Below are 16,676 nucleotides of genomic sequence, written 5' to 3' on the forward strand. Positions count from 1 at the left end.
ATCATATAATAATTAAAATCAGGGTGGATTTGATTTAAATCAATTTGATTTAAATCACTAGTCAGGAAGACTCAATTTAATAGTGGATTTCTACATAAAAATGCATTCTTGTTGGTTGTTATAACCTTAGTACGTTTTCTTCACAACACAGAGATAGATATAGGTTTCATTTTTAATAGGTACACACTATACATTTTTAAAGTGATTTTATTTTGAAAACTTTTCAGATTAGTTTTATAGCTATATCAGAAAGCGAATGATTGTTTGGTTATTTCATTTTCCAAAGGTAATTGAAGCAGATAGTTCACCTCCCAATTCTTCATAAATATCTCCAATTCAACAGGTTAATCATTAATATTTGGCGGATTTTCTTGCCATGCTGTATTAGGAGGAGAACATCTCCAGACAGACATTTAAATTGTTTTATTTAACTAAAACAACAATGTTATGTATTCTGGATTTTTTTCTTCAACAGCAAACATAATATTTTAACAAAGCAAGCATATGAATTTTTGAATTTAGTTAAACATTCAAGCTTTTTAAAATCTGGTTTGTTTTTGCTAAAATTGTTTAACTAAAATAGTTAAATGAAATATTTGAAAAAAAAATCGAGTGTGTCAGCTAGGTCAACATGAGAAACTTGATATTGGCTTCTGCAGTTGTCTTCACCTTCATTTTTCTGTCCATAATCTGGAAGAAAAAACAACAACGACAACAAAAAACAAGCTTTCCTGCTTTTTTGGGTCCCAAACGATTTCTCAGTTTGGAATGAATTAGTTCATATTTTTTGATCAAAATGAGAATTCAGGAATAGTCCAGAAGGAAGACAGGCAGTCCTTAAGAAAAAAACATGAAATAAAAAAGTTTACCAACCTGAAGATCCCACATGTTCAGACATGTTCCTTTCATCATCTTCAATGCAGCTTCCTCCTGAGGAGGAAGATGTCTCAGGATATTTCATTCGGGCAACCAGGCCTTCCATTTCTTTGTTGCACTGTTTGCATTTTGCACGCATGCTTGTCTTACCCACAGGTAGAGGAACTTCACTAAAATATTCCCACACTGGGTCTCTCTTATGGCCTGCTGCCATTATAGGTTTTTCCTTCTAGTGAGAGAATGGTATGGTAGATCTCAAATCAATGAAGGCTACACTCAGAAAGACCTCAAGACTTCTGGAATATGCTGCTCCAACAGTTTCGCTTTTGTTTCTGCTGCCTGTCCCTCCCTTCTCACATTTATCTCCAGACTTCTCCTTATCTAGACCTGTTCCGCTCCCAAGAATCTTCTATTCATTGAACTTTTTGAAACTTTGCACTTTTAGAGAGAGGTAAGGGATTGACTCGGTGTACACAGATTTGCAGAGGGACAATAGGGTTGATGTCTTATTTCTCACTTCTGTATATTATTTATTTAAAAACATTTTTGCTGTTAACAAACATGTTATCTCTGGATACACAAAGCCACAGTTTGAGAACTGCAAAACTAAGCATCTCTAGTGGTATCTTCTAGACTGAGCACTGAGTCCCATTGAGTAGATAGATTATTTAGGTTAATCTTTCTATACAGAAGCCCCTGGAACCTCATGAGATTGAGGCCCTAATCCATGAACTATTGGAACTCATTTACAAAACTTTTCTTAAACATTACATGAATGTATTGTCTCATATTATAATGTTTCTTAATTAAAATTGTCTTTAGATAAAATGCTTTTTGAGGAAAACACCTATCAAAAAATCAATTTAAATAAAATCTTTTTTTTAAATTGATTTTTATCCACCCTGATTAAAACCCTGACTTGTTCTTAGGGTGCTACAAGTGATGTTCTGTGATAACTTTGTCACAGAACAACTTGTGTTAGGGTGACACTGGAGTAGATAGCTGATTGTGTGTGACTTCAGGAGACCTGAATTAGTGAGCAGGGAAAGGGTAGGTTGAAGCGGTTGTATGCTGAGTGCCCTTGTTTGTAGAACAAATCTGTATGTACACTGCTCTCTTTGCATCTAAATATTTGCAGGTCACATTTTAAGAGGGGTATCAAGCTGTAAGTAGGAATGTCAGTATGTTGGGGCTCTTAATGTACCTGGTGCTTTTCTGAGGTGTTTATGCCTTGCAACCTCTGTCACCTTGAGGCACTCTTTACAGTATGCTGTTTTGTCTCTTATCTGCTAAATCTAACATGCACGACTTCATCTATGAATAAATTCACTGTGTGTACTTTTTTTTGGCATTTTGGAAACATATTTATACTGTAGGATACTGCTGATAGAGCTCTGTGGAAAAACATGTCTCAGTGCATGTGAATCTGGCACAATCACATATATACCTCTACCCCGATATAATGCGACCTAGTATAACAGGGGTCGGCAACCTTTCAGAAGTGGTCTGCCAAGTGTTCACTTATTCACTCTAATTTAAGGTTTTACGTGCCAGTAATAGTTTAAATATTTTTAGAAGATCTTTCTACAAGTTTATAATATACAACTAAACTATTGTATGTATAGTAAGGTTTTTAAAATGTTTAAGAAGCTTCATTTAAAATTAAATTAAAATGCAGACCCCCCAGACCAGTGAGTGCCACTGAAAATCAGTTTGCTTTCCACCTTCGGCACGCATGCCATATGTTGCCTACCCCTGCAATATAACATGAATTTGGATATAACGCGGTAAAGCAGTGCTCCAAGGGGGTAGAGCTGCGCACTCTGGCGGATCAAAGCAAGTTCGGTATAATGTGGTTTCATCAATAACGCGGTAAGATTTTTTGGCTCCCGAAGACAGCATTATATTGGGGTAGAGGTGTACATGAGGCTTGTAAAAAGTAGAAAATACATTGTATTTTGTGAAGCACTAATTCTTGCCTCAAAACTTTCTACTAGCTGAAGTAGTGCCTGAGGCGATTTAGAGGTTAGAATGCTGGCATATCTCTTAAATGTGACCTGCAAATGATTTAGATGAATGAGGCATACATTCCTATTTGACTGAGGACTAGGCTACGCTAGAAGTGTTACAACGGTGCAGCTGTAGCACCTTTTGTGAAGACACTCTATGCCAATGGGAGAGAGCTCTCCTGTTGGCATAATAAAACCACCTCCACGAGACATGGTGGTTATGGCAGCAGGAGGTTTCCCATTGACATAGTATTGTCCACGCTGGCAATTATATTGGTGTAACTTACATCACTTGGGGTGTGTGTGGCTTATTCATACCCCTGAGCGACATAAGTTATACTGACATAACTTGTAGTGTAGTCAATCCCTGAGTCCAAGCTACTTGCTCCACATGCGTCCATATTCTTGAGGGGTGGAGTAGACCGAGGTTTTAATAAAAAAAAAAAAAAAAGGAAAAGCCAAGTAGTCCTTATTTGCTTTGGATTTCTGGGATGTGTAGTCAGGCTTTTTCCTAGCAGTCCATGGAGACTGTAGATGCTTCTGGGTACTTTAACTTCTTGGAAGTGGTGAAAGGTGGAAAATAAAATGACAGGCCACCTTAGTAGTTCTTGCCCTTCAATGGGCAAGCAGGAAACTGGATCTTGTGATCTTTATGGGGAGCATTATAGCATTGCAAAGGGGAGATCCCAGTTTGAACTGATTGCAGCACATTTTCACACATACAATAATTTCTGTGTGTATTGCCAGATGAGTTTCGAGTGCTGCCATTAATTATGGGTTATACCATGAACATAACTCTTTTTGGAAAACACATTACTAGACTTTGTTTTCCACTTTACAGGCAATAGCAGTTGAAAATGCAACTGTGCTAGTTCATTGCTCCGATGGCTGGGACAGGACTTCCCAAGTTTGTTCCCTTGGATCTCTCTTGTTGGATTCACATTATAGAACAATCAAAGGCTTCATGGTAAGCATCTACTCATATAACTAGATGGTTCTTTTTGTTCTCTCACGCTAAATCTAAGAGTCCTAAGCATGCAGTGTAACAGCATAAATGAATGCCTTTTGTAAAAAAAACAAATCAAACCAAAAATGATTAGATTGATGCACAGAAATCTTGCAGTTCTTTTCCATATAGTTTAATGTATTTCTAAAGGAGAGCTGTATACCCTTAATCAAAACTGTCAGTGAGCAGCAAAGTGTGTATTTCAAGTAATTATGAACCTATCTGAAGTATTTGGTATTGGCCACTAGCAGGCAGGATGCCAGTCTGATCTGATGAGGCAGTCCCTACATTCTTAATGTTGCCAAGATTTTATTATTACAAAATGTACTAAATTACATTTTACTCTGATACTGTTATGTATTATAAATTAAAACTATTGTTGATGAATTACATACAGTAATATATTCATCTTGCATTTTTGTTCACCTACTCACTAATTTGCAAACATCAGCTATTAACAATCTGTTTCCCAATCATTTATGTGAATTGAGGCTCTTTTTTAACTCTAAAAAGTGGAGTTGGTTTAACATAGCCACTATAATGGTTATCAGGCAGACAGTTGAGTGGATTAACAATGAAACTTTTTAAAAAATGTAAACAAAGTTTTCAGAGTTGTTACAAATATATTAGTTCGGCTGTCCTTTAAGAGGGTCCTTGAAGGTATTGAAGACTACGCCAAGAAATCAAAAGAAAAGGAAAGTGGTGTAATGTGCAGTAACACACAGTGAATAAATTCAAATAAAAAAGAAACATATAGATAGATGATCTATCAGGATAAATGCACAGATCTAGAAGTTCATAATTTCTTTCCATCTGATGCCTCTCTCTTCTAGGTTTTGATAGAGAAGGATTGGATCTCCTTTGGACACAAATTTTCTGACAGGTAGACAACATTTTTCAGCTAAAGTAGAATTTTACAGATTTGCCAGTTGGTGCAAAGGTATCACACAGTCAGCTGAGTTGTAAATATGCTACTAAACAGGGTTCAGTATTCTGCATCAATATTTTATGGAACCTCTAATACTTAAATTAACTACTGCTGCAGTGTTGCTAGGATTCTGTGACTCTGAATAAGCCAGCTCTGCAACAGGCTGTGCGTTTTGGTACCTGACGCTTATTCAAAGGCCCATGGGATAATTGTTTCCATATCGCAAATATAAACTTCAAGGCTACCAAAAATTGGATGACAATAGAGAAAACAGATAAAAGTTAGCAAGTGAGGCTCCTATGGGTGTCCATCACTGTGGTATCCTCACTTTTGTTGCCCTAGAACTATGAATCCTGCAGTAATTGGGCATCTAACTCATTGAGCTTGATGGCTTGGAGCTGCCTGTGTGTGTTTAGAGACTGCAGCACTGATTCATCACTTTTCTTCAGCCATTCAGAATATATGAAACTGAATTGTGCTGTAGGCTAAGGAAGCTGATGAGTTTGTTACAATGTATTTTTTTCTTGAAAAATACATTATTGAATTTGAAAATACCACTTAAATGATTGCTGTTAACTGTCAGATGTTCGGTTGATAAGCTCCATATACATTTAATTTATTATTGGCTCTGTGAATTTCCAATTCTTTTTGGGCTTTTTTTTTTTTGTTCTTGGTGTTTTGGAGCAAAGTCCTGCTAGCTGTGATAGTTGACATAGTAAACCTGTGGTATGGCTACACTGCATCTGGGAATGGGCCTCTCAGCTGAGGTCCACTGACTTGTGCTAGTGGGGCCTGTGCTAGCACACTAAATATAGCTGCATAGATGGTGCTTTGACATTGTGGCTTGGGGAGCTTCAGAGCATGAGCTTCAGCCCACCTACCCCCAGGCTTCAGAACCCAAGCCGCAATGTGAGAGCACCATCTACGTAGCTATTTTTAGCATACTAGCACAGGCCCCCCTTGCAGAAGTCACTGGCCCTGGACTGGGATTCTCACTCCTAGATGCAGTGCAGGCATATCCTATCTGCTCTAACAAAGACGATGGGGAGACTACCAATTATTTCATGTTGGTAGATTCTGAATGTGCAGTACTGAGGCCTATCACAATACCAGATGTTAAAGAGCTACTTAACTAGCCTTCTGTTGTGTATTATTCACTACAAATATAATCGTATGTCCACAAGGTGATGCTGAAAACTTAGGATGAAGAGGAAGTATTATCTCAACATGGATTTAGAAGCCAAATTTGACACCATTTTTCCTCTAAAACCAGGTGATTTACTCTTGAGCTGCGTAAACCGAGCCCATTAATTAAATTAAAAAGTGAAAACAAAATTGTCTCTTTTGTGGATCTGCTATTCTAGCCAGGTAGGTCTGTGAAACATGGTGTTTTGTCCTGGAGTGCCCTTCCACATCATGACTTATTTGGGGTGGAGCTGCGCTACAGGTCTTAAATACGTACCTTATTGAAATGAATGTATTTCCTGATTGTCCAGTCAAAATAAATGCAGAAGATTTTGTCAATGTGTTTTGTTTGTTTTTTAAAGCTTATTCACATTTAAAAACAATTTCTGGATTTCCCTGATGTCTTTGTGGAACTTTTTGTAGATGTGGCCAATTGGATGGTGACCCAAAGGAAATCTCTCCAGTGTTCACTCAGTTTTTAGAATGTGTGTGGCATCTCACAGAGCAGTTTCCACAAGCCTTTGAGTACAATGAAGCTTTTCTCCTTCAGATCCATGAACACGTCCATTCATGCCAATTTGGAAACTTCCTTGGAAACTGCCAAAAAGAGCGAGAAGAACTAAAGTAAGCTGACTTACTGCAAATGTTTTTCATTTACTCCAGTAAACTAAGAACTTGTATAAATCTTCAGCTGGGACTCTCAATAAAAGCAACTAGACATGATCTGTATTGGGGAAAGAGGAGCTGAGCTGCATTGGAAAGCAGCAATGAGTCTCACATGTCTGATACTAAAGACCCTCTTTCTAATTTTGAAAGGAAAAACATATACACACATTTCATAAAGGAAAAAATCAAGGCATTTTTAGACCCAGCCCCAGCATTTATTTAAAAAATGATTTAAGTTAATGAGGGGTAAAAACTTAAGTCTGATCCCATTTTCCTTCTATTTCAGAATTATTCCTCCTTGTACATTTATTACTATTTTGTCCACTAATCTGAAGTGCCCAAGTTTTTTTCCCCCCCTCAGAGTCATTTCTTGAAACTATGCAAAGCATTGTTTCCTAAAGCTCTATTTAGCTCTAAACCCGATAATAAAATTAATATTTTTGTTTATTCCTGGGATATGGCTAAAACTGAGGTATAGGTGGTGTGGAGCTCAAGATGTATGACAAAAGGACTGGAGAGAGGTCCAAGGAGCCTTATATTAAGTCTTCTTTTAAAAGAGGGGAAGATTACACCCTGTAATGATACATCTTGTTACTATAAGTCTCATAGAGAATATGGTGGTGGCGAAAATAATCAGTTTCAGATTTATTACCTATATTGTATACAATAAGTTAAATGTTCTCGAAGTAGTTGGTGATGTGAGAACTGTTTCAGAAATTCCATTATCTCAAGAATATTTGGTGCTTGGCCGCCAGGGTGAAAGGGAGTTTTATAAATTCATGAGATGGACAGATAGAAGAACTGGGTAGTCTGTCTCATTCTAAATTCATGACTGCATTTTGGGCAATTGTGGAGGTGAAAAGCAACAGTCTAGTTTGGATTTATTGTTTTGACTGAAGCGAACTGTAAGACTGAGAGCTAGTATTACTGCTTTTCACCCAGTGTCCTGACGTTCATTTCTGCTTACCTTAAGATTAAAAGAGAAAACTTATTCATTGTGGCCATTCCTTCTGGATGAACAAAAGAAGTATCTTAATCCTCTATACAATCGAGATTTTTCTCAGAAACTTGTCCTCTTGGAGCCTAACACAGCGTCCTTCAATTTTAAGTAAGTTTCATTAGGTACATTATATTTGCTTCACTTCTGTTGTTAGACTAGCTTGTTAAAACAGTTTTGTGTTTTGGTGCACACAGGTTTTGGAGAAATATGTACCATCAGTTTGACCGAACTATGCACCCCAGGCAGTCTGTATTTAATCTCATCATGGCCATGAGTGAACAAAATAAACAACTGGAGAAAGACTTTAAAGAACTGGAAGCTGTGAGTAATGTAAAATAAGAAATAAACTTATTCTGAGATCTAAGTTCATTTTCATAATCTTATAAGAATGAAACTTATAGCCTTAATAAGTGCTGTGGCATATAATATGTGTAGCTTTTTTAAAGTAAAGTTTAGTTTGCATTGATTTTGTTGTGTGTCTGGCATTGGGTAGTCATACAAGATTACGTAGGCTCCAAACATTTTACTCTTAAACTGAAATCATTCTGTCCTCCTGTTGTACTATGCATTGTCCTTTGGTAGCAGGAAAAGCTTCACATTAGAAGAGCAGTTCATTTAATACTGGTTAAATTCTCTCCCAGATAGATATATGCTGTGTGACTAATCACCCATTCTTAAAATTGTGGACCCTTTCTCTATATCATCAACCAAGGAGGACAGAAATCTTTTAATTACCTGAGCCATTGTTAATATGGCACAGGTGCCTTTCCTTCCTCCTCTCTCCACCATTCTCTCTTGATCTTCCAGCTGGGTAATCTAACTCATACTCAACCCCTGCCTTTTGTTGGTCCTTTTCTTCTGTAGTTCCACCATTACTGTAACCTGAAGATTGGGGAGTTGGGGCGGGAGGGAGGATGCCTCTTCAAAATACGGCTGGGATTTGTAAGGACTATAATAGATCCAACTGGAGATGGGTCAGCCTACCACAGGCCACAACATGCTCACAGTGTGACCACCACCAGGTCGCATTTTGTGCAGCCCTTTAAATTGGTATCTGGCAAGTCTATTGTAGCTAAGTGTTGTCACTTATTCTAGTACAAACTTGTGAAGCAGGATTTAGAGTCGATTGATTTTTTTTAAGTTATATTTTATTAAACTTTTTTATAGTGATCAATTAAGATGCTGAAAATTTGAAATTAAAATGTCATTAACCATCCAAAGTTCTCAAAGGAACAAATCAGTGTTGCTATTTGTAGCAAAAATCTTGGAATGCCAAATTGAAGTTTCTCTCCTATGTATGATACTTTGGAAAGCAAAGCTTTTTAATATAAGGATTGTTCGGCTAATCCTGTCATAATGTGTCAGATCCAGATTAAATAATCTGAAAACCTCCTCTTTAACGCCTATAATTTAATCTAAAATCTTGATATTCTAAGACATAATCTCAACTATTTTTATGTCCTAACGTCTTGATTGTTTTTTAGTAATTAACCACAGTTGCATGGAAATTCGCAACTGAATCTTGACCCATTTTAATTTATTATACTCTGCTTTGAAAGGGAGTGTTTTGGCTTCCTGATGTGGCCAGATTCTTGGGTTGAATGTTGAGAAATGGTTTGTTTCGTTACAGTTTTTGTTATACATTTAGCAGGGTTTTTACACAATTGGTGTCTCTAACCACTTTGAAAATTCCACTCTGCATAGCTGGGAGTTGGTATACTGTTATGATACTGCTCGAAAGGCCAAACCAACCAGTCAGGACGTAGCTTTGGACAAGTGTGTTGAAAGTTGTCTAATTAGCTTGGCTTTTGATTTTTATTTTTATCCCAGGTAATGATGGGTACTAGAAACAATAATTTTAATAGATCCTGTTATATTTCAGAAAATGAAACAAAGAAACAGGCAACCAGAAGAACTCCTCACTAAGGAACCATTGCAGTCTGTCCATCCTGCTTCACCAGCACTTAAAACTTCTCCGTGCTTTAAGAAGGAGCAGTCTCTGTTACCAATGAAAGACTCCATTCGGACTATAGAGGGCAGCAACACAGCAGACAATCGCTACAGTGAATACATGGAGGAGTTGTCAAAAGCTGAGCCTGCTGTTGTCAGCTTGGAGTATGGAGTGGCAAGGATGACCTGTTAGTGAAACATTGAACAGTGCTTCTTTTTTCTAGACTGACTGAAATATAAGACAGATTATTGTGAGGATGGGCTATTGCTGCATGACCAAAATCTGATTTGTATAATAGAGAGCTTTGTTACTGTAGAATAGAACAGCATGCTAATTGTTAATTAAAGTGTTTGTTGTTCTCTTAAGAAATAATTGAATTTAGCTGTATTTAAGGAAAAAAACATTGGGGCATTCAATGATCCTTAGTGACTTAACCAATTAAGGAGTGGTCTGTTTGGATTTAACAAGTCATAGTTTGCTCTAGAGTGAGTAAAACAGTGACATTACTTTAAGATGTGTGCATAGCAGCCAAACGCAAATGATCTTTCAGAATTAATTTTAGCTGGGCAGGAAAAACTTGACAAACATTCTATTTTAGAAACAAGTTATGTGTATATATAGCATACGGTATAAATATGTATACTCCTATTTAATTTTGTCTCTCACTGCTAACTCTTGGTGTTTTAAGTGCCATGAAAAAGTACACTATATTTCAAACTATAAATAGCTGGCCTTAAATTTGTCAAATCAATTGCCTTCTTGTCCTAGACTATTGCAGCCTGTAACATGACTGTGTTTACATTTGTATTTGCTTGAATTGTTCTTGCTCCTTAAAATGGGATCAGATTTAGGAAATGTAAAAAAAGCCTAAACAGTTATGCTATCAGCAAATGAAGCTATAAGAATGTTAAATCTTAATGCTGAAAATTATTCTTATATTTCCTATTCGTTTGTTGTTTAAAATTATAATAGATTGGCAAAATTTTGTCAACCTAGAGGATTAATGGATTGGCAGCATAATTGAAACTGATTCATGTGTACAGTTTTTAAAATGTTGAATTGTGGCAAGATTTGTAACTTGGGCACCAGTGCAAAGGATTAAAAATTTGGAGAAGTTTTATTAAACTAGCACATTGCTAATAACTGAACAATGGTCATATTCTCTTCAGGCTGTTTAGCTATTAGACCTGCAATGGAGTTTGCAACTGCATCAGATTCTCCGGGTTACAGTGGCAGAAGGGAAAGTTCTAGGAGCAGCACTTAGTGATTTGCATAGTTTTCAAACAAAATTGCTGATTTTTAACAGAATTCCAACATAGAATCATAGCACTGGCAGGGACCTCGAGAGGTCATCTAGTCCATACTTAAGGCTGGACTAAGTATTATCAAGACCATCCTCTCAGGAGAAATCTGTATTTCATGAGAAATCGAGGTATTTTAGTATTAAATTAGTTTTTCATTTCAATAAGTTTCAGTTTTTAGTGAGGGTCCCCTTTAAAGAGACTAACTTTGCAAGAGGACACAATCCCACTTACCTGAATCTGCAGATGGTCAGTTTTGGATGATTGTAGGGGGAGAGCCAAAAGACTGCTGTTGGCCCAGGAGTAGGGAGCACAGGAAAAAGTGCCAGGTTTACAAACCAGCTGGCTTTAAAAGGGTCATGGCATTTGAAGTACAGTCCCTTCGAAGCCACTTACTTTGGAAAGCCACTTAACTTCATCTAGAGTATACAAGCCTTGGGACATAATTGTACTTTAGTTAACAGGAAGGCTTGGTAAGAAGGAATGTACTCTTTCTCACAGAGGTAAAATAAAATGTGTCCCTAGATTGCCTTTCATGTTAACTTTCACTGAATTAAGAGGCTTTGCCTGGGTCTCTTGTTGTTTGCAACACTTTCTCAGTTGTTTCTGTTGCCCGGGTCAGGAGGGGAATTAGGTTTGAAAACAGTAGTAGAAGAAATGTGAGTGCCTGTTCTTAAGTAGAGGTATAAACATTACAAGGCAAGGTATTAAACTCCCTAGGGGTCTAGGTGGCATGGTAGGTTCATGCCACTGGCTTTGTACTTCTGGGTTCAAATCCCTTTTGGGTATAAGTGAAAATGAGTTTAGTCTCATTCCAATTCCTAAAGTCTCTCATTAAAATTGCCAGCACACCACACACAGCTTGCCACAATTGGCAGTCTCTCTCTGCCCGAAATGAGATCCAGGACTGTAATAACCAGGGCAATGCAGGTCATGATCAAATTGCATTGGCAAAGGTGTCTGGGAAAAACGACAGTGTTTGCCTGCATCTAGCCAGTGTATAAATCAGCTGCCCATTTCACTCACCACATTACAAAACTTGGTGTGTAAATGAATGTTTGTCAGAATCTTTTTATCACTCAAACACCTTCCTGATGTCCATCACTTTTCAGTAAAAGAGGGGAGGGAAACATCCTTCTTTATAAACAGTAAGACTGCATATTTTTTCATTTTCAACCATTGGTTGAGTTTGTTTGCTGCAAACCTGTAAGACGCCAATGTGCAAAGGAAGGCTTTTGTGCCTTACCAGCCAGCCCCATTTGCTATGTCATCTTGGACTTGTAGTTTCCCATTACAGATGATCTCTGGTATTAACCTTGTTTCTTATTACAGTCACAAAACAAAGACTTAAAAAATAACCAAGGTACGTGTATCATTTTGTACTGTTTGTCTTTACTTTCAGCTTTTATGGTGGCGTTCCACATATGTTGCTTTTCATTGTTATTGCTTAGAGGTAACAGACTCTAAAGTTTGTAGTTTGCTAAACTCGTCTGTTTTGCAAAACATTATCGGATGATATTTTTTACTCAGGATATGTACTGATATGGCTGTCCTGGAGCAAACCTGTTTCCTTTTGGTGGTGCTAAAATCAGCCTATTACTAATTCTTCTTGGCCTCTTGTCTAAGGGGCACCTTTTGGAACAGAAGGAATCAGTAGGTCCCACTGTATTTTAGATCTTGGGGTAGACCTCTTAAGTCAGCCTTGAAATATAATTAAAAATTACATGCTCAAGCCCAAAATCTGCTTGACTACTCTCTTGGTGAAGACTAATGAACTTTTACTTTCCTGTCCAAAACAAAAATTACTCTCGATGAACAGAATTTTATTAGGCTGTTTTGAACAGAAGCTTCTTGCTCACCCCAGATAGCCCTTTTGAAAACCTGCCAGTTCAGCCTCCAGAGTCACCAGTTGAAGAAGCCCAGGGAGGGAGGCAGCTGTCTCTTCCTTCTCTCACTAGGTAGATTTATGCCCAAAGCACATGTGACCTGGGATGAAGTAAGCTCCAGCATAAACCTTGGCACTACTTCCGTGAGCTAGCCAGTTAGCCTGGTGGGGCCATGCAGTGTCCTTCAGGAAGGTTAGAGGAGAAATTAAGGGAACTGGTGGTATGAAGAGCTGTGACAGAAGTTTTTCCAGGAGGAGCAGGGGAAAGGATTTAAATTCTACTATCTTACTGTATTCAAGAGGGTGGGCCTTTCTGTTGCTAGTAGAAATGCTGCTCCAACAGGAAATGCTCATAATACACTTCAGGATAGAGAGCCCTGGATTTCTCCTTTTTTGATCTCTGGTCCTGTGGGTTGGTGCATAGACCAATTCAGCATGCACACTTTAACTTTTGTCTCAGGTACTGTAAGGGTGATCTGGCAGGTCCTGCTTCATCTGTCATGGAGCAACTGCAGCTGGAGTCTGTCAAGGTTGTGTTCCGATTTGGGAAGTTGTTAATAAGGATTTTAGATCTTCTAAGAAGTGGAGTGTGATTTTTTTTTTTTTTTCTTTTTTGTGGGGGGTATCATACTTTGGCTGTGTAGAATAATGGTAGATAAACAGAGTGTGACTGAACTGTAGTGTCCTTTTTCTGTTACTCAGAAATTTGACTTTGAAAATCTGTGAAGGAAATGCTTTCTGTCATGAGACACTGGGTTTAATTTTAAAGTGGCCTTGGGTGGAAGGTGTAGTTGTACGAAAAGAGCTTTTTTATGGGGGTGGAAGTTAATTATAGTGGCTCTGTCCTTTTTATTACCATTTTCAATATCCAGCTGTTCTGTTTTGTAGGACAACTGCCAAATCAGCATACTAAGAAATTAAGCAACACTGAGCTGAGCTTGTGCATTTTTCACACATGTCCAATTACTAGTGACCTAAATCTAGGGGGGAAACGGCCTGAAGTCTAGCATGTCCATTTACAAAATAAAATACGCAAAAGCAGACCTTCCACCAAGCTGCCCATCCCTAGATTTTCCATAGAACAGTCATCCTAATGTAAATGACTCTTTCAGATGAAAGACTAAAATTAAAGCAGAAGATAAGCTACTGCTTAAACTGCACAGAATAATACATAGTAGAAAGTAATTGTAAGAAATGGCTATTATGTACCCTTTCTGTAGCAGTTTTCAAAGGCTTTTATATCACACTCACAGTGGTACACACATCTGTAAAGCTCTGAGATAACTCATTACTCTGACACTGGTACATTCTAACAGCTGCGCATCCATTGTGGACTTAACAAAAGACCCCACAGCTGTCTTATCAAGAGGGAATGAGGCCAAGACACCACCGCTTATCCACTATCCCCTTATGAAAAGTGCCATACATAATCTGAAGAGATTCCATGTATTTGTGGGGTGGTGGTGTTGTGGAGTTTGTTTGTTTTTTTGGTAAGTGAATGCTTGTGGAAAGTATGGGGCTGGCTCTAATGAATGATGAAGGCCTCACTCCGCAGAACAAGTATAGCATAGGTAGTAGAGCTACCCCTGGAAGATAAACCCATGGGGGTTCTATTAAATTATTCAGATTCTTATTTTCAAAGTGGATAGTTGCTCACTCTAATGCTAACTTGTCTAAAGCTTGGTGACAGTCTGAGTGCTTATTCAGGTTGTGCTCAGGGCTTTAAGGATCTTCTATGCAGTCTATTCAGATCTGCACAAATGGAAGACCATGGACCAAGTGTGGTCTCCTTTGTACTTCATTCCAGCTTTCAGGGCTGGATCCTGGCATTTTGCAGAATCCCACTGTGACTCATAATATGACTAGGAAAGGAGGGAGGCGAGTGCTGCCCAAAGCATAACTTACACAAATATCAAGCACTGCAGTATCATTCAAGGACATTGGGCATCCCAGTACCTGAGGGCCTGGCACAAGGCCTCAGAAGCACTGCAGTTATGCACTCTAGCACTCTTAATGCCTTGTCTAAATGCACAGTTGCACTGATCAAACTGTTTGGACACTTTAACATGCTTAAGCCTGGCTTTATCTTTGTAGTTTTCCCTGTTCAAATACAATCTACACATAGAGTTGCACCAGTTTAGTTAAATCGGTGTAACATCACCACTTCAGGCAAATCCATGACACTTTTGTGTAGAGACCAGACCTAAGTAAAGAGGCTTGACCAGGGCAATCATTATGCCCTCTAGCTATATAGTGAGGGAGCAGGAAAATGTGAGCAAGGGATGGCACTACTTAAATATCCACTACAACCTGTAGCCCAGGGATGGAGGAGAATGGGTTAAGACAATACTTCCGAAGTCCAGATTGGACCCCAGAGCGCGTCAGGCATCCTTGAGGTTGAGTACTTTATGTTCCAAGTCTATATGGAGCTGGTTTTTTTCACCTACTACCTTCAGGTAGGAAATGACTTAAATCTTTTGATATGTTCTGGTGGTGGCAGCATTCAAAATACAGTGTAGTGTTTTCTGAAATCTTGCAGTCAGTTTCACTATCCTGGTCATTTCTGCAACCATTAAAAACAAGGGGCTTACAATTTTGATACCTACTATGAAAGTCTTTTCCATTTTGACAAAGGGGATACTTACACAGTATATTCTAATCTCTAGCTAACTTTCCAGCCACGTGAATATATTTACTCCCATTTATCTTCATATTGGTTTTTTTTGCACGTAAGCAGGCAATGTTGGTAAATGTTTTGTTTTTCATGGTAATAGCATTTATGTTCTTCAAGAGCAGCAACCCTAACTAGCTTGATTGCTTTATCTGTCTATCGTCTGATCCTTTTCAACAGCTTGCCTGTAACCTCTTTAACAAACATGTTTCCCTCTAGGAAAACTTGACTTAGTGTCCCTTTTCCAGTTCTCGGGGATCTTACTCTGAACTAGTGAACTTGAAAAACATTTGCTTTGCCTTTTCTTTTCAGGGCTTGGTGTTTCAAGGAGCTAGTGCCTCTAGACTCTTTAATAAAACACACTTTAATGTCAGATGCAGCTGATTAAAGGAAAAATATTCAACAAATACTGCATGTGGTTGAGGAGGAGAAAACTATCTTCATATGTAGGATCCCATGCAAGCAGACAGGCTACTTTATTTATTGCGCTAGGTATCACATCCTGTAAAAGTCACTTATACCTCTGTCCTGGAATCACGCTTTGATGTAGACCAGTTGAGAAAATTTAACAAGCAGAATCTTGTAATGAATATTTGATTTGTATGTACTTTAAAAATAATAAACAAGGTCTAAAATAAAATAAAAAACCATGATCTTGCAAATCTGACAGTGGGATTATGAGTTCATTTACTTCCAAATCCACACACACACAATGGCAGTTAATAGTCTTAAGTGTTGATCAAAATTACTTTATGGAAAAATCTTGTACCAGATGACAATACAGAACATCAGTACATAAATCATCCTGTAGTCTATTCAATCATTATATTGGTTGGTTCAACAACTTTTAGTTGCAGTAGACCACATTTGTATTACAGGGTCTGTTACATTGGTAGCATAAGCTTGGTCAAGTTAGCTATGGAGAAACAATTTAATCTAGTGAGTTGAACAGAGGCTCAGAAGAGGAGAGACACAGCGTGATTCAGTGTCACTTGGGCCTGAATTTTCAAAAGTGACCTTGAATTTTCTCTGTTTCAAATATTGGGTGCTCAATTAGACACCAAGAGTTTGTTTTTCAGAGGCCACTTCTGAAAAGTGGGCCTTGCTCCTTAGGATATTGATTTCCAGTGTTGTGAGAATTCATTCATTAAAAGTTTGGTGCTTTCAGGCTATATTGAAGCGAAACTTTTGTTGTTCA

At 38.0% G+C, this 16,676-nt stretch overlaps 1 protein-coding gene across 1 annotated transcript in view; it reads left to right on the plus strand.

The window, feature by feature from the left end:
* Nucleotides 1–16,140, plus strand: part of MTMR6 (myotubularin related protein 6) — a 46,047-nt gene extending 29,907 nt beyond the window's left edge. The window contains exons 9-14 of the mRNA XM_032785192.2: nt 3,727–3,852; nt 4,725–4,774; nt 6,428–6,628; nt 7,644–7,778; nt 7,865–7,991; nt 9,553–16,140. Of these exons, the coding sequence (XP_032641083.1) occupies nt 3,727–3,852; nt 4,725–4,774; nt 6,428–6,628; nt 7,644–7,778; nt 7,865–7,991; nt 9,553–9,813 (900 nt within the window). The 3' untranslated portion in view covers nt 9,814–16,140. The remainder of the gene's footprint in view (nt 1–3,726; nt 3,853–4,724; nt 4,775–6,427; nt 6,629–7,643; nt 7,779–7,864; nt 7,992–9,552) is intronic.
* The last annotated feature ends 536 nt before the right edge of the window (nt 16,141–16,676 follow it).

This window comes from Chelonoidis abingdonii, chromosome 1 (assembly GCF_003597395.2).
Source record: "Chelonoidis abingdonii isolate Lonesome George chromosome 1, CheloAbing_2.0, whole genome shotgun sequence".
NCBI classification, from domain to species: Eukaryota; Metazoa; Chordata; order Testudines; family Testudinidae; genus Chelonoidis; species Chelonoidis abingdonii.